The sequence below is a fragment of the Eimeria mitis genome, genomic scaffold (genome assembly GCF_000499745.2).
Source record: "Eimeria mitis Houghton genomic scaffold, Emh_scaff5997, whole genome shotgun sequence".
Lineage (NCBI taxonomy): Eukaryota > Apicomplexa > Conoidasida > Eucoccidiorida > Eimeriidae > Eimeria > Eimeria mitis.
In genome coordinates this window covers 1-1,411 of record NW_013574223.1, presented here as the reverse complement: position 1 = coordinate 1,411, position 1,411 = coordinate 1, and the positions used below count along the sequence as shown (strand labels likewise).

The following is a 1,411-nucleotide window of genomic DNA, read 5'->3' as shown; positions in this document are numbered from 1 at the left end:
GAATCACCGAAGAAGAAGAAGAAGTGAAAAAACAAAAAGAAACAGCCCAGGCACTCATCGCAGAAGAACAGAAACTAGCAGATACACTCCAAGAAGAACTAGCTGCACTAGAAGCTGAAGTAGGAGCAACAGAAGCAGATGCAAAAGCAGCAGATACAAAACTAGCAGCAATGATAGCTGAGGCTGTTGGAGAGGAAAGCAATGAGAGAGCAGCAGCAACAGCAGCAGATGCAGAAACACTAGCAGCAGAAGAGAAAGCTGAACATGAACAAAAAGAAGCAACACGCGTTGCTGAGATTGCAAAACATATAACACAACAAGCAACAGAAAAACTACAACAAGCAGCAGAAAAAACAGAAACTGAGGCGGAGAAAGAAATAGTTGAATCCATAGGAGAAGTACAAACTCAAGTGCTTTCAGATATACAACAAAGCGAAGAAGAAGAACAGAAAGCCATTCATACACAAGAAAAAGCAGAGAAAGAAGATAAAGAAGAAAAAGAAGAAAAAGAAGAAAAAGAAGAAGAAAAAGAAAAAGAAGAAAAAGAAGAAAAAGAAGAAAAAGAAAAAGAAAAAGAAGAAAAAGAAGAAAAAGAAGAAGATAAAAATGCAACAGAAAAAGAAGATGAATCTGAAGGTGATAAAGATGAAGAAGAAGAAGAAAAAGTATTTATTTTTTTTTCGTTTTAGTTTATTTTTTTTTGTATACATAATACAATAAGAACAGATTGCCCCCAAAGAAGAAAGTAAAGACCTTCTGTTTCTTTTGCGTTACATAGCAGCAACAAGCCCCCCTGAGGAGACAAAAAAAGAAGAAAAAGAAGAAAAAGAAAAAAAAGAAAAAGAAAAAGAAGATATAATAAGTGATCTACAGCCTGTAGTGTTTCCTTTTGCTGCAACAAAACAAAGACAAGCAGCAGCAGAACCTCTCGAAGCTGAACCTCAGCTGGTATGTGTATTTTTTTTATAAATTTTATCAACAAGTTCAGGTGTATATACACCTGAAATAATATTTTTTTTTTTTTTTTCTCCTCAGGATGAAAACGAAGAAGAACTGCCAGAACTTTGGTTTGGAAATAAAGGGCCAGAAGAAGAAGAGCAACAAACCCAAAAAAAAAAAGAAAACAACAAAAATAAAAATAAAAATAATAAAGAAAAGAAATGGTGGCAGTATATGCTAGGTTAATAAACAAAAACAATTAACATATTTTTCTGTTTAAGAGTTAGTAGAAAAAGAAAAACAAAAAGAAAAAGAAAAAGAAAAAAAAAGAAAAAGAAAAGGAGACAGATATACACAGAAAAGGAGACAAACAAGCACGCGCTACTTGCGTAGTCTCAAGTCTCCAGAGAAAAAAAAAACAATAGATGTATATATATATATATATATATATATATATATATATATATATACA

At 32.5% G+C, this 1,411-nt stretch overlaps 1 protein-coding gene across 1 annotated transcript; it reads left to right on the top strand.

Annotated features, from left to right (window-relative positions):
• Positions 1–170: 170 nt before the first annotated feature.
• EMH_0085300 (uncharacterized protein) lies at positions 171–689 on the top strand (the record flags this gene model as incomplete). The annotated part of the gene is made up of 1 exon (XM_013500876.1): positions 171–689. One exon carries the CDS (start codon positions 171–173, stop codon positions 687–689), a length of 519 nt encoding a protein of 172 aa, XP_013356330.1.
• Positions 690–1,411: the final 722 nt, after the last annotated feature.